At 32.6% G+C, this 25647-nt stretch overlaps 7 protein-coding genes across 17 annotated transcripts in view; 4 read left to right on the plus strand and 3 right to left on the minus strand.

Moving 5' to 3' along the window:
• Window positions 1-105: 105 nt before the first annotated feature.
• Window positions 106-4214, plus strand: LOC100869277 (uncharacterized). 3 transcript variants are annotated; one of them, XM_086904456.1, is made up of 6 exons: window positions 106-419; window positions 572-1087; window positions 1228-1282; window positions 1390-3097; window positions 3222-3458; window positions 3710-4214. In XM_086904456.1, exons 1-6 carry the CDS (start codon window positions 400-402, stop codon window positions 3907-3909), a joined length of 2736 nt encoding a protein of 911 aa, XP_086760582.1. In that variant the 5' UTR covers window positions 106-399; the 3' UTR covers window positions 3910-4214. The 3 variants fall into 3 exon arrangements, with proteins under 3 accessions (XP_086760582.1, XP_086760583.1, XP_086760584.1); XM_086904457.1 differs by having other exon boundaries at window positions 3243-3458; XM_086904458.1 differs by having other exon boundaries at window positions 1972-3097.
• On the minus strand, window positions 4199-16788 carry LOC100869398 (uncharacterized). Of its 2 annotated transcripts, none has more exons than XM_086904454.1 (20): window positions 16608-16788; window positions 10974-11077; window positions 10667-10905; window positions 10341-10441; window positions 10156-10243; window positions 9776-10008; window positions 9191-9563; window positions 8423-9000; window positions 7432-7861; window positions 7037-7183; window positions 6753-6965; window positions 6071-6665; window positions 5805-5997; window positions 5672-5738; window positions 5422-5527; window positions 5302-5348; window positions 5012-5213; window positions 4781-4928; window positions 4601-4706; window positions 4199-4449 (listed from the first exon to the last, which is right to left on the minus strand). In XM_086904454.1, exons 2-20 carry the CDS (start codon window positions 11044-11046, stop codon window positions 4384-4386), a joined length of 4005 nt encoding a protein of 1334 aa, XP_086760580.1. In that variant the 5' UTR covers window positions 11047-11077; window positions 16608-16788; the 3' UTR covers window positions 4199-4383. The 2 variants fall into 2 exon arrangements, with proteins under 2 accessions (XP_086760580.1, XP_086760579.1); XM_086904453.1 differs by lacking the exon at window positions 16608-16788 and adding an exon at window positions 11481-11577 and having other exon boundaries at window positions 10974-11070.
• cpa (F-actin-capping protein subunit alpha) lies at window positions 11619-16073 on the plus strand. The gene is made up of 4 exons (XM_012490411.3): window positions 11619-11754; window positions 11887-12337; window positions 12915-13164; window positions 13250-16073. The coding sequence occupies exons 2-4, from the start codon at window positions 12140-12142 to the stop codon at window positions 13666-13668; spliced, it is 867 nt and encodes a 288-aa protein (XP_012345865.1). The 5' UTR covers window positions 11619-11754; window positions 11887-12139; the 3' UTR covers window positions 13669-16073.
• On the plus strand, window positions 16769-21904 carry LOC100864088 (queuosine 5'-phosphate N-glycosylase/hydrolase). The gene is made up of 6 exons (XM_003696241.4): window positions 16769-17023; window positions 17195-17410; window positions 20471-20630; window positions 20907-21020; window positions 21123-21308; window positions 21432-21904. The coding sequence occupies exons 1-6, from the start codon at window positions 16928-16930 to the stop codon at window positions 21680-21682; spliced, it is 1023 nt and encodes a 340-aa protein (XP_003696289.2). The 5' UTR covers window positions 16769-16927; the 3' UTR covers window positions 21683-21904.
• LOC105736327 (uncharacterized) lies at window positions 17017-20419 on the minus strand. Its single transcript, XM_031918203.2, has 8 exons — window positions 20032-20419; window positions 19474-19959; window positions 18462-18809; window positions 18259-18395; window positions 18089-18192; window positions 17940-18005; window positions 17475-17799; window positions 17017-17402 (listed from the first exon to the last, which is right to left on the minus strand). Exons 1-8 carry the CDS (start codon window positions 20085-20087, stop codon window positions 17362-17364), a joined length of 1563 nt encoding a protein of 520 aa, XP_031774063.2. The 5' UTR covers window positions 20088-20419; the 3' UTR covers window positions 17017-17361.
• Window positions 21186-25647, plus strand: part of LOC100864203 (choline/ethanolamine transporter flvcr2a) — a 65066-nt gene continuing 60604 nt past the window's right edge. Inside the window, exon 1 of the mRNA XM_086904460.1 lies at window positions 21186-21308. The gene's annotated coding sequence lies outside the window, so the exon portion shown is untranslated. The remainder of the gene's footprint in view (window positions 21309-25647) is intronic.
• LOC100863819 (uncharacterized) overlaps window positions 22073-25647 on the minus strand; it is a 44958-nt gene continuing 41383 nt past the window's right edge. For all 8 annotated transcript variants that reach the window (XM_086904448.1, XM_086904449.1, XM_086904445.1 and 5 more), the window contains 2 exons: window positions 23392-24444; window positions 22073-23156 (listed from right to left, as the gene is read on the minus strand). In XM_086904448.1, coding sequence (XP_086760574.1) covers window positions 22842-23156; window positions 23392-24444 — 1368 coding nt within the window. In that variant the 3' untranslated portion in view covers window positions 22073-22841. The remainder of the gene's footprint in view (window positions 23157-23391; window positions 24445-25647) is intronic.

Genomic DNA, 25647 nt, shown 5'->3' on the forward strand with positions numbered 1-25647 from the left:
TCCTAGATTTGGGGGAGAAAGGGGGAGGAGGGTGGAACGATACGCGTATTTAGATCCCTCTACGGCGTGAAGGCGAATTCTATAGGACGGATGTAAGATGACAAAAGTTGGTCGCCGAGAAAAGACGAGCATCGAAAGTGGCGCGAGCGCTTTCTGCGAACCTTTCCCGGGGATATGTCAACGTGTCGAAGGAATTGAGCGTGAACAGCCATTTTTATTACATTTTTATCGAGGATATTGCCGGGAAAAGTTGACACGGAAAGAAAAGTTGAAATTGGAAAGGAACGAAGTGACATGATTCCACGCGGTGAAGTACGAGCTTAAAAACGTCCCATCTTGCGAGTACGCCGATTCAATGGCACCAGCACCAATTTCTCGATCGATCTACCTCGTGGAGGAATGCTGCTAACTTTATTCAGGTATATATCATCGAATATCGCCAATAAAATCAATTGTATTTATTTTCCATTTCGTTTCGTTTGCGAAATACTTGCGAGGGGTAGGCGAAAACGGCACGTTGGCGCAAATAATTTTTTACCTTTAACGAGAAAAAGAAAAAAATAAAACACAGGTTGACCATGATCGTTCCGCTACTAATCCCCGTTTGCGTCGAAACCAATGCCGAAAAATTATCGTTCGTACCGTCAGAGGAGAAGAAAGGGGCGGCCGGTGTGCCGCATCGACGGACCGTTACGTTTCTGAAAGAGAACGAGAAATCGATTCAAGATGAAGACACGAGCCCCGTGCTACGGAAAAGGCAATTGAGCAACAAGAACAATCGATACACGAGCGGGCAGAATTTGAGGATGCGCCATGCCATCGTGTCTGATCCCGTGGATTACAGAATTCCTAGATCGGATATCGAGACTGGTGGATTGGCGCACAAAATGGCCAAGGACGCGCTCAAATCCCCCAAGGTGCAAGAGACGATAAGGAAACTTTCGCGCGTGTCGCCCCCGGGGCATCTTCAGGCCACGGTGAAGATACCGATGACAAAGGGTAACGGTGGTGGCTCGAAGGCGACCGAAGACAAAAGAAATCGAAAGGGGTTGAGGCACAAGGGGCGAAAGAAGAAGAAGAAAAAAAGGTAATGGAAGCGAATGGTTTTTAAAAATTATATAAACGTCCTACTCCCCTCTCTGTCTCTCTCTCTCTCTCTCTCTCTCTCTCTCTCTGGGAGAAGAGAAGATTATCGTATACACGTGGTATGTATATTTTGATTTGCAGGCATCATAGAAGATACATGAAACAACCTACTCAGATAAAGAGGGGATCCCCTAAGGTAGGTAAGCTTCGTTCTGCAATTCTCACTAATTTTCTATTCCTCCCCAACTGGTAAATATTTACTACGCATGTGGATAAACGTATGTAAAATGTATCTTTACTCAGAGAACGTTGGACAGCAAAGGGGACATTAACACGTTAACAAAGCGATCAAAGCGAAGGGTGATTACTACGATTAAACGTAGTCCAGATAATGTCGATGATAGATCACGCGAAAACACGTCCATCTCAGAATCGAGGGACGAAGTCACCGCTGTTCACGTAGAGGACAGCGATTACGTTGATTTCACCTCGTCCCCAAATATCGAGACGACCGAATCCATTTTTCCATTAGATATGCGAAATCACGAGAGATTGCACGAAAGCGAAAAGATGATCGAACGTTTGATGCGGACCACGACCAAGAATCCGTGGAAAAAGAAATCAGGGGACCAAGGGGTCGAGTATTCGGATTACTATAGCGACGACGAAGTTCTCCAGGACGCGAATAAAATTTTGCCGCAACTGATCGACTCGAGAAATCCTTACGATCGATTAACACGACAGACCTTAAATTTCACGTCGTATCGTGACTGCAGCCGTCCGTTCGATAGAAACTTGCAACCGTATTATCCGGATTACGATACTACTCGTAGAAAGTATCGTGATTTCAAGAACGACAATGTCAATTCTCTTAATAATTTTCAGAACTATCCGACAAATGACCGTATCGCGACATTAAATCGGAATTCTCGAGTACTCGGACCGGATGAGGCCACGTTCAATTACGCGACCAATTATGGACTTTTGGACTATCGAAATCAAAATTTTGACACCTCGTATCCTGCGAACGTTCCGGCGGAAGTTCCGGAAGATCCGCAAGTGTTCGAAGGGAACAACGTTTCCGAGTTGTCCAACAATTACGAGACCTTCGATCCGAACAAATCAGACGGTGGTGTTCGACAGCCTGTCGTCGAGCCCCAGAGTCAAGAACAATTCGAATACTCGAACAATCAATACGAAATCCCTGGCGAGAATCAGTTTCAAAGTTTGAGCACCAACGCGCCCCAAAATTTGAACGTGAACGGGGCGATCGAGCCGTTGATCCAGCCGCAATATTTGAACAATTATCAACAGATCGATAGCAACTCGTTAGGAGGGGGGAATTTCGATCAGAGCAATATAATGAACCAGCCTGAAAATATGAGAATTCCAAACGCGGACAATTACTTCCCGATCCAATTTTACAACAATCAAGAGACCCAACAGGAAAATCGAATAGAGGATCAAGAGAAAGATATGGAGAACAGTTACGCGTTGCAACCAACTTATTACAATCGTCCACCTGTCAATCTTCCCAACGCCATGGATCAACCTTTGGGCAAGATTCTTGAATCCCTTGGGATCAACGTTAACGGGGGTCAAAATAAGGAGAATGCGAACGTGAACGAAAACAATAATCGCCAAATGTTGCCTTACTCCAACGATCGCACGTTGGACATGATTAATTACATAAGGAAGAAACCGTACGAAGAGTCGACTGGTTACGGGGATAATAATAATAATAATTTCAGAGGGTTGGAGTATCAATCGTTCCTTTCGAAGAAGAACAGGAACAATATGAAGGAGGGGGGGCAAAGGCATCTTCAGAATCAGAATCAGAATCAGAATCAGAATATTTCAAACGGAAAGGAAAATGTGGACCGTGATCATACGAATATTACTGGCGCTGTCAGGGACACGAAACAAGTTGCCAATGAAATACTTGATACCATAATGGAGGAGTTGGAGGATCTGAAGGACGATCGGTGGAAGAACAACAAGAACAAAGAAGGTAAGGTAAACGCGGAGGAGTAAACGAGGCGCGTCGCGTGGAAAATAAATGTTTCTCGGTGAACGATAGTAGGCCGGCTTGAAGCTCGCCTGTCCCTGATATGTGAAACGAGCGATATTTTTAGGCTTACCTTGCCGTTTGTCAGGGTCCTGGTCAACAACTCAGGCCGGAGTGAAACTGGATATGAGGGTCGTGAATCGTACTATAATCGTGACACTTTCCAACTTCACGTCATCCCGTTTACAAGAAAGTTTGTTGAATGAAACGTGGAACGTCTCTGGTCACGTCCCATTCAAACGTGGCTCGCCATTCACCCTCATCGCCACCCATAATTATACCAATTCTATTGCTGTGTTTGTCGGTATGTAGCTCGCTTCTTTTTATATTTTTTCCACGCGGGAACTTATTCAATTTCTAACTTTTCACAATGATATATCAAATGCTATATCATGCGATGATACATCCTTCACTATTTAAAATTTTTATTAAATTCTCTCTTTCTCTCTCTCTTTTTTTTTTTTTTTTCAAATAAATCAATCGATAATAAGTAGAATACTTTTCGAAATTCAGAATTCACGAATATGCAAATTATCGATAAAAATAATCGTTTAGGTGCCTGCAGAGTTTGTCAAGGTATCGACACTATAGCAGGGGTTTGGTCCGTCGCCCGACAACCCAAGGATTGCAAGGATTTACAGGCAGCCACGAGTGTTTTCAACGATATTTTTCGTAAAACGCAATTGTCCAGTTTGAAAGAAGGCGCAAACACGACTGAGAATGCGGCACTGAAGCATAACAAGACGAAAAGTTAGGGAATAATTGCCTCCTGAAATCCGTATGACGCGGAATACTTGAATGAAACAAGAAAGAAAAAAAACTGTTGGAATTCGAGAGATGGAACTACGAACTAGAGGGGATTAAAAAAAAAAAAAAAAAAAAAAAAACCGAAAAAAAAAAAAATTAAAGATCGATCTATCGACGTAGATAATGATTTGTACGAAAACAATATTGCAATATAGTAACACGTATACAAAAAAGAAAAAAGAAATGTAGAATACTTTGTATTATGTATGATGTAAGTAGCTTCTAATAAACACGGCGTTTTTGTACTGTGTAATTTTTAATCACGGTATTTTTACATTCATGAGAGATTACATCACTTCACTCTTTTTTTTTTTTCAGTCAGATGTTTACAAATTTTTAATTTTCAATAGGAATCACATTTTTTTTCTTTTTTTTCTACACGTATCATACACGTAGAAGATACACAGATATATCAACGAATTTTATATTATGATCGATTCACGTTTTGCTAGTCGTTGGCGTATCGCATCGAGACCTAATATAGAGATCTACAAACACATTAAGATTAAATACAACACAAAATAAGAGAATTAGTGAGATTAAGAATTAAGAAACACGGAGGAGAGAAAAAAAAAAATGATAAAAATTATTTAACTAATATAGAATACTTGTAATCTGTAATTGACCAGTTTACGCTACCTTTAAGATACCAATTTCTACGTGTTCCTCTATATCATAGATCGGAAGCGAGTTATATTTTTTAGCCTCTCCTAATGCATAATCTCTTATATTAAAATTAGCGTATCTATAATCATTTCTTCGAATGATATATTTTATTTAAATACGGATGAAATTGATGAATTTCTTCACTTATCTTACCCTATTTCCACACACTCTTTCATATCTGTTTCTTCGGGAAGTGGTTCACAAACGACAATGAATCTTATAATAGGATTAGTGGTACTGGCCAACATCGCGCGTAAGATATTACTTTGCACCGAATGCTTTTCCTCGTCTATTCGAAACACTGCGAACAATATTTGTTCCAATTTTTCTTTCTTTCTTTCTTTTTTTTTTTTTTTTTTCAAAATAAAAGAATAAGGAATTTACCTTTCTTAAAATTAAATTCGAACAATTGACCCGGATAGGCTGGTTTTCTCACCGAAATCGTTTCCATATCAGCGCCACAATAACCCAAGAAGCAATACTCGACGTAAAGTAGTTCGTAATCAGGATTCTGCATAACAGAAGATCCCAGGTACAAATTCATGTTTATGATTTCGATGATTATCGTATCCTTCTCGATTATTTCCTGCGAAAACGAGGAAGGAAATTCGTAATTCAAAATTCTTGGTGAACTTAACTTTTGCGATTAAAGAACGAATTTGAAAGAAAATTACGTCATTATCGGACTTATCGGCTACGGGTTCTTCAATTTTTATGAAATCTGAAAGTGATTCTCGTGAATAATTCTAATTTATCCACAAAATCAATTGCTAGATCGATTGCTAGATACATGCCCTTGATAACTCGAAGACTCCGTTCCTTATAACTGTTCCAATTCTCGTCCACTATCACGTCGGCCACTTCCTTAATCGTGTCATTTGATTTTTTCTCGTTGAATTCCTGAATTTATATATATATATATATATATGTATGTATACGAATCGAAGATTATTAAAAAACAAAAAAAAAAAAAAAGAGAATCGAACGATCTTGAATCTCTATGTATAGCTATCGTAATAATATAGCATTTGATTTCTCTCTTACGTTCTCTGTTTTTAGATCTTTCAAAAATATAGCTGGCTCCAATTTCTGTCGAGGTAGAAATCTATCTCTAAAAGTAAGCATTTTTGAATTTTTAATTTTTTTTTCTCCTAACGAAATCTTTCAATCAACCAACCTTTCGTTATAATCCTCTTCTTCTTCCGTTGTCTCGTCATTCGATTCGGTTCTCCATTTAAGCGGGATATCGTTGATTATGGGCTCCTTTAAGGAAGCATTAGTTTCCTCTTCGGTCTCTTTCATCACGATCAATTCCTCTTCCGAGGTAGACTTCTTCTCAAGGACGATCGACTGTACTTCGTCGGAATCATCTATAGATACAATCGGATTTACAGTTTATTCCCATTAATCATATTTTATTATTGTCATCATCGTCCTCTGTACTTGACTCGTAATGAAACACTTCGGGCTCTTCCTCGAGAGTTAATATTTTTTTCGGCTCCTCTGTCGTTGTTACTATCTCCTCTTTCGGCACGACTTTCGGCACGACTTTCGGCACGACTTTCGGTACAATTTTCGGCTCCAATTCTTTCTTCGGTTTCTCAACCGTCTCCGTAATTATACCACGCCTCTTTTTGAAAATCTCCACCTTCTCGATATCGCAACTCAATCTGACCCACAATGACAATTGGCCAAAATTCATCCCAACACTGCACGGGATCACGCTGTTCACAGGGGCTATATAGTGGAGCTTGTTCTGGGGATAGTCCAATATGTCCTTGATGCAAAGCTTCCCCCTGGCCACTATAAAACTTTTGCTATCCTCCTGGTACACGTTCACTTGAAATATCACGAATTCTAGAAGGATATAGTTGAAAAAGGAGAATAGATCTGGGATTCGATATACGAAGGATGAATTGAAGTTTAATTTGGGACACTTGAGGGTGGGCGTGTAGACGGTTTCTTGATTCCAAATGTTCCAGCTCACGTACAACGACACGTTGCCAATGTCCTTCTCTTGGAAAAGTATCTGCTTAGCCTATATAGTAATGGATAGATCAAAATTTCTCAAAATTACGATTTTGACACGTGATCGGAAATGTGTCGTTTCGTGATTATTACTAACGGACGTTGAAAGTTGCAAGGAAACGATGTGGAGCTCGACAAGGCCCTGACCTTCCGCGATCACTAATGGGAACGAGTCGTTGTTCGACGTATCGACGCAATCGATGTTGGGACACTCCACGCTGCAATGGTTTTCCGATTCGGATTTACGTTCCCTTTGCAAGAAATTTTGTATCGGGTCCATGGCTTGCACGCTTTCCGCGATTTCATTCATCTAAATTTTCGCGATACGATGTTTCGTGAATGAACAAACATCGAAATCGTTCGCTATCTTACTTGCCTTACCTCAGTTATAAATTCCTTGTATTTGTCCAGATGCTTGACGTATTCCTGCAACGATACTGGACCGTTCGTGGACACGTCCTTCGCATTCTCTGCGTTTTTTTTTTCATTTTTATTCCAAGATTCGTATGGAGAAGCATCATTCTGCAACTGACTTCAAAAGACAAAACATGAATTTCGCGAAACGAATTGTTCAAAATTTATTATCGAGACTCAACGTGCCGAAATATATATTTTCTGACAATATTCTGACAATTCGAGGAATTTTGAAGAGCACGATCTGGAAAAAACGAAACTTAAAAAATATTCTTCGTTTTTTTTTTCTTTTTTATTTATTTTCGCACGTTAATCGTATTCCGCAATTAATCTGCCCGATTAATAGTGTATCAACATGTTACCGATTTCATCGAGGTATTGCAGCAATGACTACATTTCATCTCATCACATTTCAACGGATTGGTACAAGCGCAATTATTGTTGGACACCTTGATTCGATGACGTTTCTTCGCATTGAAAATTTTCTTTCTTATCTTTTCTTGTTTGTAAGGGCTACAAATTTTCTTCGAAGCGCAACCGTTCGACACGTTTTCGTCACTGTATACATCGATATTGTTGGGAAATTTTGAACGTTTCATTGGACGATAGAGAGCGGAGGCTTCCTTGGGTATCGTGCAAGTCAAAGAATACTCTTGAAGAATATTAAACAGTACGGATATCAATTTATTCGGGTCTGCCGATTCCTTTTTCAAAGGAATTATCTCGTCTTTCCTACTCTGATGCTGAAGTTTGAGTTCAAAAGTTTCTTGGTTTGCTTGTTTCTCTGTACAACTGTAACACAGTGTCTGAAGATAATTTCTAGATATATTGTGTATCTACAATTGAAATTGTACAAATAATATTACACAGGAAAAGGAATAAGAAATAAGATATAATATCATAGATATAATATCAAGACAGAAATTTATTATATGCGTTCTATTAACTATAAATCTTATCTATTATTATTAATTTATTAAAATATATACGAATATATATATATATATATATATATATATATATATATATATATATATATGTCGTTCGAACGAACGTGAAAATCTTCCAAAAAGAATTCGGAAGCTCTAAAGATTCTGTACTCGTCACAATTATTATCATTATCTAATTTATCAGGAAGAAATTGATATTAAATCTTCCAATTTCAATGAACACAAAATTTTCAATTATAAATCTAAACGTTATATCGATATATCACATCAAACTTGGTCCACATAAAAATAAATAAACACAAGAATAAAATAATAATAATGCGAACAACACTCGGACAATCAACAATTACTCAACAATAATCAAGAATCTCCAAAGAGCAGTTTCTCAAGAGAGACAACTTGCCTTTGTCTCTGATATTGATCCAAAATATCATAATCAATGTCAGTGGCCGTGTTTCTCTGTTTTATCGTTTCCGCACATGTTCTATCTATTTGCGCTTCTTCCAAAAACTTCAACATTTTTTCCGGAGTCAAACTATAACACTGTGAATCTGTGATCATAGCACGTTTCATACTTTCCGAACATATTGTTTGCGATTCGGAATTTATAACCTCTTTTATCAATATTTCCTTCTTAGATGCTACAATCTCGTTATAATCGTTCTCATCCGTAACGATCGTTTTCACAATTTCCGTTTGTATCGATTTATTCTCGACTTGATTATGAGTCTTTGAGTGAGAATACAACCTGTTCTTATATAAGTCTTCGTTGTCTATCATCTCGTAACATTTCTTGCATTTCTCTTTTTTCACTGCGCTCTCTTCGTATTCTAGTTCGGAACACTTGCGACACTTTATTTGGGCCTCGAAATTTTTGCACAACAAATCATGTTTAGGTAATGTTGATATCTGCATGTCGGAGAAACATATCGATATCTGCGCTTCCTTAGCTTCCGCTTTCTCCGCTTGCGTCTGGCAGCACTGAAATAAAATCATTGTTACTTTCTTGCTGATGCTCTAAAAATAAATTTATCGAGTAGAATATTATAATTTGTATCCGTCGATAAAAAAAAAAAAAGAAAAATAATTCTTTCGATCGAAAAATGGAAGATGGAATTTATTCGAAGAGATCGACATTACCGATGACGGGGAAAAAAAATTATGCACTGACCGTTAAATTTTCTATATTTTTCTGTAATTCCTCGAGCTTTCCCAACAATTGTTCGTTCGAGGTTTGCAGCGCAATGATATTAGCCTGTTCGTTATCAACAGCAGTTTTCAAACACTCTTGATCGTGTTGTTGGTCGATGACTTTCTTCTTCAATTCCTTGTTCTCTAACTCGACTTTTGTATATTTCGAGTTCAGTATTATAAGCTCCTCGTTGTGTTGCTGCAGTATCTTCACCTCTTTCAGGAGATCTTTTATCTGCTCGTTCTTTTCCCGTAACGAAAGTTCAGAATCTTTCGTTTTCAATATTTGCTCGTCGATCTCCGCTATTCGTTTCTTCTCCGATAAAAGCTCCGATGCCATAATTTCGTTCTTCCTAATTGCATAATATTCTTTTCTATAAATCTACTCAAACTTTTTATCTTATAAATAAGAACAGAGCGTATAAAATTTATTTAATATAGATTATGGATAAGATAAAATTTATTTATAAAAAAAAAAAAGAGAAAAGAATTATAAGTAAACGAGATAAATACTATTTAATTGGTCGACATAGATACGTATAAGCAAAGCATAAGGGGCATTTACTTCGTTTTCTCCTCGAGCTTCTCCTTCAAATCGTTGACTTGTGCAGTCAATGATCCGTTCTCGTTTTCGGCAGTTATTAATTTATCGTTTATTTGCTTCATTTCTCGCCAAATCTTTATGTATTCGACATTGTCCGCTACTTTCTCTCTTTGGCAAATAGTAGTATAAGTGGCCACCTCTTTCTCTAGTTGCATTATCCGAGTACACATTTCACTTTTCTGCGATTCCAATTCCTGCTCGACAAATATACAATTTTGAAAATTCATCATCCCTATTTTTTTACGATTAATAAATTTAATATTGAATCATATATATATATATATATATTTATTATTTAATTATTTATTAGATATTTTAATTAATCACATCGATTTTATTACCTCGATTTTTTCAAGATAACTTTGCACGTTGGACGTATCATCGTCTAAACAGTGACATTTGGTACGGCTGCTTTCGCTACAGCAAGTTCTAAAACAAGGATCTCAGGATTCAGTTATCTATCATCGTGATGAGTGTGAATCATAGATCGTTATGGATCACTTGTAATACGACGCTATACACTTACATGCGCCCGGATGACGGCCTCGCGCGAGTTTTTGATGATGATCTACTGCTTATCGTATGACTCAGTAGTTGATTTTTCAACACTGTGATTTTATCTTTGAGCTGAAAAATCAATTGCAATGTTATCGTAAATTATATCGTAACAGTTATCTATTGGAAAATTTCAATGGATTTAGCTTTGGAAGAGATTTCATAAAGAACTTACTTAAATATGAAATGAAATATTTCCTCTTTTTTTTTTCTATTCTTTTATTTATTTTTATTTCTATCTTTGAATCTTTTTGTAAAAAAAAAAAAAAAAAAAAAATGAAAAAATTTAACTCTCACCTTGGAGTTCTCAAGTTCAAGAGCGATTATTTTATTTTTATCTTCATAAATGTTTAAAGCGAGCGAGCATGGCCTTGTACTTGCAGTTACTCTCATCAACTTTGTTGCCAATCGTTTAATCTTATCCTCCTGACAATTTGTTAGTTTCTTCAAGTTATTTGCTTCCTCGAGTAGTCGCAAATATTTATCCTCCAGTTGATAACGATCGAGTTTAATTACGCAATGTCGATCCCTGGGATCTTTAAGTTGTTTAAAATAAAAATTATAAAAACGAAAAATAATATTATCTTAAGAGACAGATACGAACCTATACTACTAAAAGTATCCGTACAAGAACCTTCTCTGACAGGCAAAATATCTCGATTTGGATCATCTGCCATAATTTCAGCGTTATGCGATATTACCTAAAAACTATCGTAAAATTAATTATTACATTAATATATACATTAATATGAAATGAATTTAATGAATAATGAAATATTTTTATTTTAAAATCATTCAAATACTTAAAATTTTTAAAATTAAGAAATTCAAAAAATTGTAATACTTATTTAAAATTGTATATATAATGTATATTTAAATTTAAAATTGAAAAAAATAAATCCTTATAGAAGGATCATAGAATATTGGTTTATTTTCAATGCAAATACATGCTATGTTATATTTTAAATTTAAATTTTTTTCTTTTCTCGTTTCGAAGGTTATTCAAATTTTAGCGGGTAAATCAACATATCCGGCGATGATTTTTTTAATAAGAGACCATTTCTTGATATAAAACTTTATGCAAACAGATAAAAATATTTTAATAAATTACCCTATCTATTTGTATATAAACCACGCCTGTCTGAAAATTTGTAGAAAAGATCATGAATATTATTCGAAGGTTATATTCGTCAAGGTTCGTTGAACACAGTAGTTGTCTCCGAACCGAGTGATTGGAATTCACTTCTATATTTTTCCTTTATTACATCTTCTCTCTTGGATATATTTTTTTCAAAGAAAAGTATATATAGAAATAAATATTAAACATATTTATTTCAATAAGAAAAATAATTTATGTTGCATTCTATTTATAATAATCGTAGCATGTAAGTCATTACATAATTTTATAATCTTATTATATGAAAAAATGTTAAAAATAAACTTATCGTATAATTATTCACTTTCAACATAAAAAATTAAATAAATACATTAAATATATATATATATATATTTTTCAGAATAAATATAATCATTTGTTAAGCGTATGCATCACGTATACATGTTTAAGTGTATGATTCATCACATTATTGGAATGTGAAGAAGTATAGAAAAATATGTATGTCATAGAGTTGATTAAGAGAATAGAGATACGTATCCCCTTTGTGATGCGTCACCGGGTATATGGGGCAGTGCTTCGATACGCCGGTACAACCTGCACTGCACTAACCTTGGTTTGACATCGCGGAGTGTGCGTGCCAGTGGAAAGGTAAGATGGCGGCGGACGGAGATGTGATTCCTGATCAAGAAAAAGTACGAATAGTTTCGGATTTTATACTGCACTCACCACCAGGCGAATTCAACGAGGTTTTTAATGATGTGAGAGTCTTGTTAAACAACGACAACCTGTTGAAGGAGGGTGCGTCTGGAGCATTTGCTCAATACAACAAGGATCAGCTCACGCCTGTTAAGGTACATCATCGACCTCTCTGATGAACTTTTATAATTTTTTGTGATAGTATCCGGGGTATTGTTTAGTATTTGTGGTAATCGAAGGTTACACTATCCCCGAGAAGTGTTGGATCAAATTTCAATGCCTAGTAACATTCCTAATTGATCAACACGCATTCGGAATTTCGACAGGTGACATTGACTTTATAGTGAAATTGGAGCGCGATAATGTTCACCTGGCTGATGTGATTGTTTATCTAAAGAATCCTCGAATCGGTACACAACAGTTGCTATGTGAAAATCATAGTGAAATTTCCATCGAAATTGTACGCTGCAATAGGGTTAATTATAGTTACATTTCGTAGTGATTTTAATAGAAAATATTTAAGATTAATTAAATTGATAAAATTAATTTCAATTTTGATTTCATTATATAATTTGGGAAAATAATTTTTATTTCATAATTTTATCAATTAGATTCAATTAAAGTAAGGTTAGATATTAATATAATTCATTATAAGTAGTTTGCATCATGAAATTTTTTAATTTATGAATTTTGTATTAATATCTATTCATTTGTTTCATTTTTTGACTTCAGATTGAAGGTAGTGAATATCCTGCTCTTATAACAGAACACAATGATCTAGGTGGGCAAAGGTTTTATGATGCTCGCAGTAAGCAAAGTTTTAAATATGACCATCTTAGAAAAGAAGCACAGGATTATGAACCATATGAACCAGATTCTGTGGCTGAACCTTGGAGATCAGCTCTTCAAGATGAAATAACAACTTATACTCAAAGTCATTATAGACATGGTGCATGTTCAGTTTTTGGAAAGAGTCAAGGAGGTATTATTTACTTTCTTATATTTTATTAAATTTTAGTTGTTTGAAAATGGTAATTATAAATAAAAAGTGGCATTCATTTATACAGGTAACATTACCTTAACGGCTTGCATAGAAGATCATCAGTTTCAACCTAAAAATTTTTGGAATGGCCGTTGGCGTTCTGTATGGACTGTAAGTTTTAGTCCAAGTTCTGGAAATGCAGAATTAAGAGGTAGTCTTAAAGTACAAGTTCATTACTATGAAGATGGAAATGTACAACTGGTCAGTAGCAAAGAAGTAAAAGAAAGCTTACCAATCTCAAGTGAAAAACAAACAGCAAAGGAATTAATACGGCTTGTTGAGGAATCAGAAAATGACTATCAAACTGCTATATCGGAAAATTATCAAACAATGTCTGACACAACCTTTAAGGCCTTACGAAGGCAATTACCTGTTATGCGAACGAAAATTGACTGGAACAAAATTGTATCGTACAGTATTGGCAAAGAGCTTAAAAGTCAATAGAAATAGATTTTTTATATAATATTAAGAGAAATAATTAAAAAGCGCATTTTGCTGCATGGGTGAAGTCTGGAGGTGTGATGTGCATGGGAGCAAATATAATGATGCTATATAAAGTTTGGTTAAACATGTTTTGACTGAAACTCATGCATGCCACTCAAGGTTCCTCTGGACCCCTTAATGTATCTTGTTACCAACAAAAATAATAAAAAGGAACGTCATTGTAGTTATCGATTCTTTAAAAAAAAAAAAAAAAGAAAAAAAAAAAAAAAAAAAAGAAAAAAAAGAAAAAAAAAAAAGAAAAAAGAAGAAAAAAGAAAACTTTGACATTTTAACTGCAATATATTCTTTTTTACCAACTTTTTAAAATTCTATATTAACAATTTCTAACTGCTTAAAAAATATATTTACTATCTTATATTTTTATTTTTAATGAATTTTATTAGCAAATGCTTTGATATAACTTTGAATTCATATGTAACAAAGACTACATATTGTTTAAAAATATTCATCTTTATGATTAAACTGTCTATTATTTTACAGTATTTAAAAGAATATCAATTTATATATTAATCTCTAGCTAAATTTATTAGTATTTAATAATTATATTCTTGGGGTAACAGGGATCCTTGGTCTTACTTTTTGTAAAAATTTTAATTATTGAAATTATATTTAATAAATTGAACCATGTAAAATTTGTAATTAATAGCCAAAATCAAACATGAAATTTGGAGTGGAATATTAAAATTTGTTAATGCATTTATTATAAATACATTCAAACTATCAATCAGATAATAATCCAATCAGACATCCAATGAACACAAATCATTTGATTTATATTTCTATGATCTTGTGCAATAAATAATATGAACATTTTTGATGAATTGCATTTACTAAAATTATTTGTTATAATTAATCATATGGATTACTATCTTATTGATAAAAAATTCTACTCCAATAATTCTGAAATTTAGAATTGAAATTTAATATTGCAAGATTGAATGCATTCATTTTGATTCATATTGATAGTCAACATTAAAAAATATATAAAGTATTGCACAGTGAAAAAAAAAAAAATTGCTGTCTAACATGTGCATGTTCGGTCAGCCTAATAAAATCATCGAGTTAAAATATCAGAATCAATGATTATTAAAATTTCAATTCATTAGTTGCACAATGATATAATTTTGTTTAACACTTAAGCCTTGTAACATTTAAAAAGCACAATAACATGTTTAATATATCTTTAAATAAATATTATTATATTGGTTTCATGCTATGTATAATATAATAGCATGCTGGGGCCACAGTGATGTCAAAATATATAATATCAAACAAGATAGATATATCATCTATCATCAATTCACAATTTGGTACAGAATGCCATTAAGTGTTCATAGCATTCAATATACAAAGGAAAACTTCATTCATTATAAATATTGGTGGGCAAGGCCTACTATATTCTTGTCCAATATTTTATATTTCATAAAATATGAATTTATACATTTTTGTTAAGACTTATTGTTTTATGATAAGTATATCTATTATGGCAAATATGTTGCAAAGTTTAATAATACCGAATAAAATAAATGTTAATCATTGCAACTTGATTTCTGTGTTAATCATATTGTATTTTTATGAATCATTTGTATCAAATAATGATGTTGAAAAATCTTTTGGTGCTATCGCTAACCACACATTACACAACCAGACATGTATGCGAAAACGGAAACTAACAAAGTACATAATGCATTGTACATTATAGAATGTAGCCTATAGCCTGCTGGAGCCTTAATCTGTTCACTTTATGTTGAAGGGTATTATGTACATATGTTATTTGAATGAATGAATGCGATGAAGCACACTACCATTTGACTTTTCAAACTCTGGGATTCGAAACACGTTTGTAATATTCATATTTTGTAAGTTACATCGTAATTCAAAGTATTATTATTTATAATCATGCTATTTGATATTTAGAAGAAATCTTTGGAAAAGTATATACATTTTAAATATAACAATTTAAATATAAGATCATAAAATCATTTTATCAGTTGTGAAGGAAAAGTTAAAAGAAATGTGCAGAGATATAATGCAAAAAACTTAGTATATTAAATATTGCAATAATAAAATTTTATATGTAAATATGATGATACATATTATTTGAAGATTATAATTTGTATTACGTATGTAAATTACAAATGAAGTGTTAAAGTTTCGAATCTTATCAAACTTTACAGAAAATAGTTGCCTATGATACTAAAATTAGGTATTACCTACAATCGAGTGTACCGTAAAATAAGAAACGCATGTCCTTATGTAAAAACTTACACATAGAATACATTTATCAGTTAAATTATGTATTATTAAATGTTATGATTGATTAAATAAAGTGATATGACACTTTATATTTTGATTATAAACTTAAATATCACATTCAATACAAAATATAAGTTTAATTTTATTTTATTATAAATAATATTTAACATCAATAAAATTAAAATATCAGTTATTGATGTTAAACTATGAAACAATCACTAATAATTATCATATATCAATAAATGTAAATATGATAATAGAATTATGTAAGGTAGAAAAAAAACACGTAAAAAATATCTTATAAACTTTATTTCCAAGTTTTATATAACCTAAATAGCTAATTGGGATATGATGATAAATGAATGTATATAAAAATATGCATTAAATTATCATAACAAATAACCTAAAAATTTCTTTATTAAAATAATAATAAAAGAAAATATACGATATTATATTTAAAATAATTACTTTTTGATATTATTTTGGAGTAATTTAAATTAATAAATTTAAAAAGATTTTTATTAACGCTCAATATAAATAATTATAGTGCACATGTGCTGTGTATAGTCCTGAAAAAGTACTTTCAATATCAACTATGCAATTTCAAAACTTAAAATGCTTACCTTAATTTCACGTATAATAAAGTTTTGAGACACTAATAGAAAACATTTCAAGATAATAATCTGTTCACATAATTAATAAACAATCTTAAAAAACAATTTCACAAATTTTAATATTCATAGCCATGTTTGTTTACAAGACAGTCGTTGCTAACGTGCTAAGAATCTTTGGTCACGGGACACTAACACGTGACTATTGACTATATTGTAAAATAAGTAAATGTACTTATTCTGTTAGTAAGTGTTTGTGGATAAATTGGAATTTTTGTTTAAATAAATTGTTTTTAACTTTCACTTAAGTATTATTTAATATTTTTTCCACAATGATTTTAATGCCAAAGGATTCCGCAAAATTTATAAATTCTTGTTCTAAAAATGTTTTCGTTGAAAATGAAGGAGTCAAAACTATTGCTTATGCGGTAAATAATTTTTTCAATATTATTTAAATTATACATATATAAATTTTCAATATATTATAAAAACAAGTAGTAAAATTATATAATGAATGTTATTTATATTCTTTGTTATATTTTTTTAATTGGTTAAAAAAATAAGATAAAAAAATTTAATAAGTTTGATTACATTTACAGGTTTTAAAAGGTCTTAAGGATGATAAAATAAGTGTAAATAATTTTTCTCAATGTCAATTTCATCCTTCTCCTGAAGATCCAAAAGCAGTTGATTGGATATTTATTTTGAATACATTAAATTATTCTTTTTGGAATAAAAAAAATTGTCCGAAATGGACAGTTAATGATCAAACTGGATATTTTGCATTATGTGCTGCTATTAAGAGAGCTATAAATGTAAGTTGAAATTATATAAATTTTAATTTATGAAAGAATTCTATGTATTATTGTGCTATAATACCTTTTTGAGCATCCCTAATTATTTGACATCTACATCTTTCTTTTGGTGTAGAAGGTGGTGTTATTGATTTTACTGATTCTACTTTTTCTGGAGGTATAACTTCTGGCACTTCTTCTAATTCAGGTTTTATATCTGGTTTAATTTCTTTTTTCTTTTTTATTTTTCTTTTCTTTTGTTTTCCATTTTTCACAATTTTTTGAGTTTCAACTATTTTCTTTTCCATTTTTTTTTCGTCTTTTAATTCCTTTTTTAATTTTGTTTTATTTGTTTGTTTCTCTTTCCCTTTTTTCTTTTTTGTTTGTTTTGCTTCAGTTAACTTTTTTGTCTAAAATGATACTATATCTTTATTAGACTTAAACTTGTTTATATAATATTATACATTATATAAATAACATAGAATATATAAAATATATGCAATTGATTATATAATTTACAATCTTGATAAAAAATATTGAATATTCTTACCTTATCATTTTTTGTAGCAGCATATGATTTAGATAATAATTTTTTTTCATCGGTTTTAAAATCATCCTAAAGTTAAAATAGCATCTTAATAGTTTAAAGTAGCATCTATATATGCAATTTTTCATATTTATTAAATTTGTATAAAATACCTCTTCGTTATAAAAATATTTTGGACAACAAATTCGCATTCTCTTTGAAGGCATCTGCCTAGCCAAATAACATCTTATATACATTCTCACATCATGGAAAAGATCTATAAAAAAAAACATCAAACTTTATCAATATATGTGCAAAAAAAATAGTTCATAAATTTCAATACTTTTCATTCTTTCTGTTTCTCTTTTTACTTTCTTTTCATACGCTTCTATAAATTCTTTTCGTTGATCTTCTATGCATTTCATTAGAAATTGTTCCTTTTCAATCTGTTTCTTTTGAAATTCTTGTCTTTCTTCCCATCTAAATAAACATAAAAAAAAACTTTCAATTCTCTAACACGAATTATTCTATCATTTTTACACATACTTTTCTTTTACGATTCTCCGTTTCTCTTCCCGTTCTTGCATTAATCGTAAATCCATCATTTTTTTTCTTACACGTTCCTTTTTACGCCATTCCAATAAAGTGTGAATTATTTTTTGCCGTCGAATGGCTTGTGCTGCTTTTTGTTTTTGTTGAATTAATTCAGCTTTCTGTATGCTTTTCATATACCGCATTTGTTGAGCTTCTCGTTTTTGTAATTCTAACAATATCAATCTTTTCTCTATTTTCTTTTTCATTTCCTTTTGTTTTTGTCGTTTTAGCTTCTCAGCCATTTTCATCTCTTTTATAGCAAATTTTCTTAACTCCATCAATCTTTCTCTTTCTTTCAATCTGATGAATTGTTGTCTTGTATTTCACTATTTTTAAGTAACAAGTCATTCTATTTATACAGTGTGTCTAGTTTAAATGGAAATGTTTTAAAGAACATTTCAATTAAAAATTATAGAAGATATAAAAAAAAAAAAATGTTTCAGACACTCTGTATAATTTAATATTATATTGTTGCGAATATCGAATAGATTAGAAGTTAATTTTATTTTGGAAAGAGTAAAAGAACATTAGTCTCTGTTATCTGCATGCAGTAATGTTTCATTAACTATTCAGAATTTCAATGAAAAAGATAAATAGAAATATAACTAATTCCTTAACTATTATAATATTGATCAAGTAAATAATTTTTCCATTATAATATAATTCATAAACTAATATTAATTTTTATTACTATAATTATTATAAATTGTACACATAATTTCTTTGTACAATAATTTTTTGCGGAATTTTTTAAATAACACATTCATTGTTAATGAACGATATTCAAGCAATAAGTTTTAAACATTTTAATCGAACTTTTAAGCAAAATATTCACAGCTTGACTCAATATTTTTGATAAAAAAAAAAAAAAAAAAATCAAAAGTTAGATCCATGGTAAATTTATTCTTTAAGTTTTGCTCCAAAGGAATGCAATAATCGCAACAATATATGCTCGATATTTTACCTCTTTACTTCCTTCTCCGCCTGATGTTGCGCGTATTGTATCGCTTTCTCCTCTATGGATTGTTTCGTTATTCTGTTCAATTCCTTTTTTATACTGTCACAGTGTAACCTTCTCAAATATCTTCTGTACATATTGTAATCCTTCAGGGAACATTTCGCATCTAGATTCTTAGTAATGAAACCGGCCTTCAACAAATGTCGAATGACATTCGGTTTTGAGAAATAAGGGAGCAAATGTTTGTCGTGAAGGGAATCGTAAGTCCATTCTATCTCATAACCGTAAGGATCGCTCAAGTTGAATTCCGCGTCGGGCGCTGAGATCCACAATGTCTCCCCGAGTTTACGACGAGTGAAGTTGTAAGCGCCTTCCGGTCCGGGGACCATTGGGATTTTCGACTCTAAAGGCATTAATTTCCATTTTGGCAGACCAAAATGTGGAATAGCACCTTTCGGTTTAGGGATCGATTCGGAGAATTTCCCCAGGCTCCTGATTTTATTCGAAAAATTATTATTATTGTGAAAAAGAAATACTCTCATTACTCGAGTCACGTGTACTCACGTGGGCCTTTTAAGACTGATCATATCAGTCGTATAGTGTTCGCACGATGGATTCATCTTACTCGTCGGGAAGTAATCTTTCCGATTACTTAGAAATTTCTTAATGTAAGCACTCTTATAAATTTAATAGTAAACAACATATTGTGGTTACATTGGAATTTTGCGCGATATACACGTAAAATGTCACTTTCTCGTTTTCCACGTTATGTCTAGCTTCTTTTGTTCGTGGATTGTTTGTCTTGGTCGTTTCAAAAATACCTCGACACGTCTGTGTGTTTCGTCTCGAAGGAACGTTTAATTATTGTTGAAATTCTGCAAATAGATATGCCCATTTTTCTCTTCCTCTTTCTCTCTATCCCTCTCTTTATTTCTCTCTCTCTCTCTCTCTCTCTCTCTCTCTCTCTCTCTCTCTCTCTTTTTAAACGATTTACTTCGAACAGGAGGGGAAACCTATAATTGATCCCAAGTATTATTCTCAAATAACGAGATCCGAAGCCGAGTATATTTTTCGTGGCGATACAGCAATTAGTATTCCGCTGTTAGACGAAAGAGTAAAATGCTTGAGAGATGCTGGAAAAGTTTTATTAGAGAAATATCAAGGTACATGCTTGAAATCCTTTTTCTCAGATCATCACTCAGTTGTATATTAAGAATTCTGGTGCAAAACTTTACTGACCTTTGTCGTATATATGGAGAATATATTTTTTTAAATTAAATAATCAGATTTATAAATTCTCGATTCCCTTTCGAAGATTTTATTTAGCAGGCTGTAAAGTTATACACTAGACTATCAAAATATTCTGTACACATTTTAAAAATCTATTATTAATTACGTTCACGTGTTATGGTTGATTATCAATTCCATTTTATTTCTAGGTACTTTTGTCAACTGTGTCAAGTTGAGCTCTCACTCAGCTCAGAATTTGCTCAATTTGCTCGTGAAGGAATTCGAATCTTACCAAGATGAGGCAGATTATAAAATGCACAGAGGTAATAATTAACTTATGTTAATCTTATGATGAAAAAGAATTAAGTATTAAAAAATTATTTCATGAAAGGGACAAATGCGATAACAATGTGATTGTTTTTCAGTCAGTTTTTACAAGAGGGCTCAGATATTGGTGGGCGATATTTGGGCCTGCTTCAAAGGGAAGGGGATTGGCAGATTTTGGGACATAGATTATCTCACGATGTTCGCCGATTATCGTATTCCCCAAATCCTCCTATATTTTGGTGCTCTTCGTTACAACAACATTCTCATGAGTAAGCTAGAATTTGGTAAGTCTTTTTATCAGTTATTTTATTTTTTATCTTATTTCTTTATCGCGTTATAAAATAGAAGACGATAAAGGTAAGTGGCACAATTTGCTCATTAGATAGCACGGTATTTGATATTTACAGATATAGAGTTAGAAAACGGTAGTGACGAGGAAATTGAAATTCGTGGTTGTACGATAGAAGCGATCGAACGAGTCAAATATGAAGTGAGAAATCTAATCGAGAGATCTAATTATTCTAAAGAGGAAAAAAATCAATTAAAATCAAATATTAATTCGGTTCTGATCGATCATTTCCTGTGGAATTATCGGCGAGAACACGAAGTTGAATTAGAAATTGTACCGTATCATAAAACTAGATGCATATATTATTGAAAACTGGTTCGAGAGAAAAAAAAAAAGTATTTGAAAACGTAACGTATCAATGCAATGATCTTACAAGTTATGATTTTTTTTTTTTATAATTTTTTGAAAGAGATAGTATTTTTTTTAATTGTGTAGAATATATCCATAAAGAACACTAAACAGTTAGACACACACATATACACACACATATGTATGTGCGAATATTCGAATAAAATATGCAGTATACCTTAACAATTTTAATTTCTTCAGTTTTCTCCTATAATACTATCTTAACAATCCTTAATCCGTTCTTATTTTTGAAGGCGAAAATTCAATTTTATAGTCTTTTTTTGATAATAAACAATATATTTCTATATAATATCGATATAGCACAGTTTTAGTTACACAGATAACGTAAGATTATCCCATACAAACTTCGATATTTTATTCAAGAATTTTCGTTGCCCATCGATTTTCTTAATTTATATATATACACACCAATATATGTATATTTAGACGTCAATAAATAATAACAGTGTTGTAATACATGAGAATACTATAGAATAAATTTATATATATATATAACTTTTTAACTATATTAGATTTTTTTTATGTACAAAAAATAATTTTGATATTTTTTTGACTATATTCCGATATATATTTACAATTATTTATTGCAAACATATAAAATTTGGTGGATTTTTTAATAGTTTAGTTTTCAAAATGTTTGCTGTTCAGTTCAAATTATTTGCATGTTTCAAAAGAACCACGCAAAAAAAAAAAAAAAATATTCTCTTTGGCTAATCACGGGTTCGTATCATTTGGCACACACGTCTCATCGACATTTCATGTCGCGAATGCAATTGCATTTGTAAATTAATCGATCATCGAGCCTGTATTGTTTCATACAATTAATCGACTCCTTTTGTTGCATTGTGTTAAAACATTCTTACGTTGAGCAAGGATGTTAACCACTTTTTTTACTTCTTCGAATTTGTTTCTCATTAAATTAAATTATTAAAAATAATTTCAATCATATTAAAAGGAAAAAATATTAGTAGATTCCTCGTTTCATTGATTCTACACACGATTCTATATCACTTTAATTTGATCCCTACATTAATTTATAAATTTCTTTTTCCTTTTTTTTTGACAAACGTGCACCAAATTTAAAGCAAATAGATATGCTTTACATCTTTTTCTGCATCTGTTCCCAGAATATTATATTCGATTTCAATTTTCCCGGTAGAATCACGTTCGTATCGTTAAACACATCGTTCTTGGGTTGCACTACTTCCATTTGGTTCTCGCCTACTTTGCATTGTTCCATAACGACGTGGCTAGCCGGAGGTGAAGTCACTTTGTTTGGAATTCGCCTCAAGCCTTCTCGAAATTGTTTCGAAAGTGATCTGGCGGTTAGGCTGTGCATTTGCCTCGGTGTTTCAACTATTTGAATTTCTGGCGTCGAAGATCTCTCGTTGTACATGTTACATGATTTCGTTGCCTAATAAAAAAAAATATATATATATATACGTATATATTAACAAATATAATCAAATAATAATTTAAATATTTAATTGTGCAAATGATCCAAATATTATTCAAAGCGAAACATTTTTAAAAATTCGATAATTTGCTATACGACAAATTTGCTATATTCATTTTCTTTCTTTCTTTCTTTTTTTTTTTATTTTTTTTTAACGTTCTATTAACATTAATCATTCAAACACCATTCTCACCTTTGTAACAGGAACGCGAACGTGTTCAGTTTGCTTACTAAATACCTCAGCAAGCCTTCTGACCGATGGCATCGGCAACACCTTATTATCGAACTCCTCGTCGCTCGAACTTTTCTTCTTGATGTCGTTCAACGACTGATGACTCTGCGTTCTCTCCAAAGAATTATCCCCATCGTTCTCTGATCCGTCGATCGATGACTGGCTGCTCTTAATATTAGTACTCTTCTGATTGTAATTGTTCGCGAGATTCCTCACCGATCCGCTCTTTATTACTTCGAACTCGTCGAACGAATCTCGATCGTACTCCTCCTCCTCCTCCTCCTCCTCCTCCTCCTCTTCCTCCTCCCTCTGGCTGTTCCTCGAATAACACTTGGTGATGTTCGGCACCGATTTCGCGGGCCTCAATTTGAACTCGTTATAACTCTCGTCTTCGAATTTGTTGAGCGTCTCCGTGCTCTGCGTCAAGCTGTTGTCCCCAGATCCTCGATTCTCGATCCCATCTTGACGATCGTCCTTGTAATCCTTTCGTTGCGACAAGTTGGCGAACCTAGCAATCTTGAATTCGTCATTGTCGACGACGCTGTTCAATTGAATATTTGACTGCGTTCGTCGAATTCCATCGTCGTAGCCGAAAGACCTGAGATCCAACTTGTTGACAACTCTTGGCGTCGAAGTTCTGATCGTTCTGTTCGAGCAGAATTCATTCTCGAACCCGTACGCCTTCAGATCGATCCTCTTGATCTTTCGTTGGCTCCTCTCCGAATTGAACATTTTCGTTTCGATCACGGTGTTCTCGTAGTTCTCTTGGTTATTCAATTTCGCGTTTATCTCGTTCTTGCTGTTCTTCCTCTCGTTCTCCAGAATCTCCTCCATCCGTTGCTCCTCCCACGACCTCTCCTTTCCTTTCTCTGTCTTTCCTTTCGAGGAATCATCCTGCCCGGCCGGCAAATGATACTTGCTCTCCACGTTGTTATTCTGCCATTTAGCCACTTTCGATTTAACATCGTTGCTTCGGTTCAACAGAGACTCCGTTTCCTTGTATTGCGTTTCCTCCTGGAACAGAAAACGTTTCGAAATCATTTGGGAGATCCGACGTTCCCTCTATGCATTTTAGTTCTGCATTAAAGTACTAGTTTCGATCGACTTTTTTTTGCAGCGATTAGTATTTCAATAGGAATTAGTTTAATGCATAGTTTAAAGCATCGATTGTTATAATCATGCATCAGTAGAAAAGAAAAAGAAATCTGAAAAATTGTTAGTTACGATCAAATGATGGAGCATCTTGCGAATGGCGGTAAGAAAAATCTTTACGATTTTTTTTTTTTTTTTTTTTTTCCTTCTTTTCGATCCTCGATGAAAATTCATGCTGATTCTCAGTCAACGAATTTATGCTTATCTCAGTGTAACATGCAAACCCTTGACATATCGTTTGTTAGTCGACACGCATCAAATTGGAAATGCATGTAAACGGTACTTACCGATCCGGGTAAAGGCATTTTCGCAGCTATCATGCATGTGCAATGTGCATAGAACTTCGTACTAATAGAAATGTTTTTTTCTATTGTTTTTTTTATTTATTATTATTATTTTTTTTTTTGATCTTTTCTTAAGCAGCCTTTTCTATGGTCTACGTGTGCTATATACAAGTAAAAGTAATTATTTTCTTTTTTTTTTTTTTTTTTGTATAAGGTCGATACATAACTCGTGCGTGCGATCTACAAGAAAGAGTCAAAAAGATTTATTTACAGTTCGCTGTTACAGAGATTGTCTTATTTCTCTGTTACGTCTTAATTAAGTAGTGAGAGCTATTTATCAAATTCACCAACAAATTTGTTAAAATTAACGAGGAGAGTAATTAAAAAGTCAAATTGAAAATTTGTTAAAATTAATCGTAGAGTGAAACAACACCTACACCTCCTTGAAGATATAAATGTTAAGAAAATGTGTCATGCACTTTTGACCAAAGTCACAATTCACTCGTTACTTTCATTAAAAATAAAATATACTTAAGATAATTATAATATATATATATATATATATTTGTACAATAAGATTTCTCTCTATAATTTATTATTAGAAAAGTATAATAAAATGATTAACGTTATAATATATTAATTTTATCGTTAGATTCACTTTTAAAGACACCTTTCTAAGGAACTTCTCGTTGACAATATGGCACTGCATACGAGGTTCGAATAAAATTGTATAAAAAAAATATAAACTTCCATAATATACGTGTTATATATTGAAAGAAAG

Source organism: Apis florea, unplaced genomic scaffold (assembly GCF_048593485.1).
Source record: "Apis florea isolate Af1SG1 unplaced genomic scaffold, ASM4859348v1 contig_2350_pilon, whole genome shotgun sequence".
NCBI classification, from domain to species: Eukaryota; Metazoa; Arthropoda; class Insecta; order Hymenoptera; family Apidae; genus Apis; species Apis florea.

Excerpts from the sequence above, each read along its gene's own strand:
- LOC100869277 (XM_086904456.1), top strand. The coding sequence starts at position 400 with ATGCTGCTAACTTTATTCAG. Across the intron at positions 420-571 it reads ATGCTGCTAACTTTATTCAG|GTTGACCATGATCGTTCCGC; the intron begins GTATATATCATC and ends AATAAAACACAG. Across the intron at positions 3,098-3,221 it reads GAACAACAAGAACAAAGAAG|GCTTACCTTGCCGTTTGTCA; the intron begins GTAAGGTAAACG and ends CGATATTTTTAG.
- LOC100869398 (XM_086904453.1), bottom strand. The coding sequence starts at position 11,534 with ATGATCTTTTCTACAAATTTTCAGACAGGCGTGGTTTATATACAAATA. Across the intron at positions 7,862-8,422 it reads GATCAATATCAGAGACAAAG|TTGTACAGAGAAACAAGCAA; the intron begins GCAAGTTGTCTC and ends ACTGTGTTACAG. Across the intron at positions 4,450-4,600 it reads TAGAAATTGGTATCTTAAAG|ATCTCTATATTAGGTCTCGA; the intron begins GTAGCGTAAACT and ends ATGTGTTTGTAG.
- cpa (XM_012490411.3), top strand. The coding sequence starts at position 12,140 with ATGGCGGCGGACGGAGATGTGATTCCTGATCAAGAAAAAGTACGAATA. Across the intron at positions 12,338-12,914 it reads ATCAGCTCACGCCTGTTAAG|ATTGAAGGTAGTGAATATCC; the intron begins GTACATCATCGA and ends TTTTGACTTCAG. Across the intron at positions 13,165-13,249 it reads TTTTGGAAAGAGTCAAGGAG|GTAACATTACCTTAACGGCT; the intron begins GTATTATTTACT and ends TCATTTATACAG.
- LOC100864088 (XM_003696241.4), top strand. The coding sequence starts at position 16,928 with ATGATTTTAATGCCAAAGGATTCCGCAAAATTTATAAATTCTTGTTCT. Across the intron at positions 17,024-17,194 it reads TCAAAACTATTGCTTATGCG|GTTTTAAAAGGTCTTAAGGA; the intron begins GTAAATAATTTT and ends TTACATTTACAG. Across the intron at positions 21,309-21,431 it reads CATGAGTAAGCTAGAATTTG|ATATAGAGTTAGAAAACGGT; the intron begins GTAAGTCTTTTT and ends TGATATTTACAG.
- LOC105736327 (XM_031918203.2), bottom strand. The coding sequence starts at position 20,087 with ATGAATCCATCGTGCGAACACTATACGACTGATATGATCAGTCTTAAA. Across the intron at positions 18,396-18,461 it reads CGGAGAATCGTAAAAGAAAA|ATGGGAAGAAAGACAAGAAT; the intron begins GTATGTGTAAAA and ends ATGTTTATTTAG. Across the intron at positions 18,193-18,258 it reads AGAAACAGAAAGAATGAAAA|ATCTTTTCCATGATGTGAGA; the intron begins GTATTGAAATTT and ends TTTTTTTTATAG.